Source organism: Sinocyclocheilus anshuiensis, unplaced genomic scaffold (genome assembly GCF_001515605.1).
Source record: "Sinocyclocheilus anshuiensis isolate Anshui unplaced genomic scaffold, SAMN03320099.WGS_v1.1 scaffold595, whole genome shotgun sequence".
NCBI classification, from domain to species: Eukaryota; Metazoa; Chordata; class Actinopteri; order Cypriniformes; family Cyprinidae; genus Sinocyclocheilus; species Sinocyclocheilus anshuiensis.
The window spans coordinates 303100-304182 of record NW_015551037.1 but is presented as its reverse complement, the minus strand read 5'-3'; the positions used below and the strand labels follow the sequence as shown (position 1 = coordinate 304182).

Sequence of the window (1083 nt, the reverse complement as noted above, 5' to 3'; positions counted from 1 at the left end):
ATATTCCTGCTTATTCTTTTTTTTAAATATTTAATGTTCATTGGAATTAAATTTTATATTGTTATTGTTTGTATTTTGAATCTAATTTCATGCGTATCTCTTTAAAAATTAAAAAAGCTTTATTTAATATTCAGTTATTAGAATTAAATAATTTTATATTCCAGTGTTTTGGAAAATCTTTATTCTAATACGTATCTTTAAAAAATCAAAATTTAATATTCAGTTATTAGAATTCAATTTAATCTAATTTTAGACATATTTAAAAAAAAAAATAATATTCAATTATTAGAATTGTATATTCTAATATTTTCAAATATGTTTATCTAATTTCATGCATATTTGTTTAAATTAAAAAGTTTTATTTAATATTTAATATTCAATCATTTTAAATTATAGGATGTTTAAATGTTATAATGCAATTTTTTAAGTTTTAAAAAGTTTTACGTTTTTTATTTTATATTCAATAATTAGAATTCAATTAGATTAGATTAGAATTATCATTTGAAATTATTCATGCATATTTTTTTTAATGAAAATGTTTTAATATTCAATTATTTTAATTAAATTGTGTTTAATATTATAGTATTTGTAAAAAAAAATTCTATATAATTTCTGTGTTTTTTTTCCCCCGTGTTTTTCCTGGCAGCGCTCCGGTGTCTCTGTTCCCGTCAGACAGCATCTATGAGGTTTCTGCTCCAGAGGTGGACATCCAGAGCCGCGAGGTGTTCGAGTGTCACGTTCAGACGGGTCGTGGCTGGGTCAGGACTCTGTGTCAGGAGGACGTGCTCATGTACCGCGAGTACATCAAAAACAGATACATGTAAATGTCTCCAAACCATTCAGATCCACTGATGGAAAATGGTTGAATTATTAGAGCAGCGGTTCTCTGTTCTGCTCGTTTTAAAGGGAGTCATTTGAGCATCAAAAATATACGACATTCCTTTTCCCTATAAAAGCAATGCAGGAGTGTTCATGAAGAACAGACGTCTCTGTGACTTTAATAGATTGTGTGGCGTGCAACAAATCGATTCGCAGACGAGCTTCTAATTAAGTTGTGCCTGATGTTAATGTGATGTATGAAGT

At 28.0% G+C, this 1083-nt stretch overlaps 1 protein-coding gene across 1 annotated transcript in view; it reads left to right on the top strand.

The window, feature by feature from the left end:
- fig4a (FIG4 phosphoinositide 5-phosphatase a) overlaps nt 1-824 on the top strand; it is a 76526-nt gene extending 75702 nt beyond the window's left edge. Inside the window, exon 25 of the mRNA XM_016450887.1 lies at nt 647-824. Coding sequence (XP_016306373.1) covers nt 647-824 — 178 coding nt within the window. The remainder of the gene's footprint in view (nt 1-646) is intronic.
- Nucleotides 825-1083: the final 259 nt, after the last annotated feature.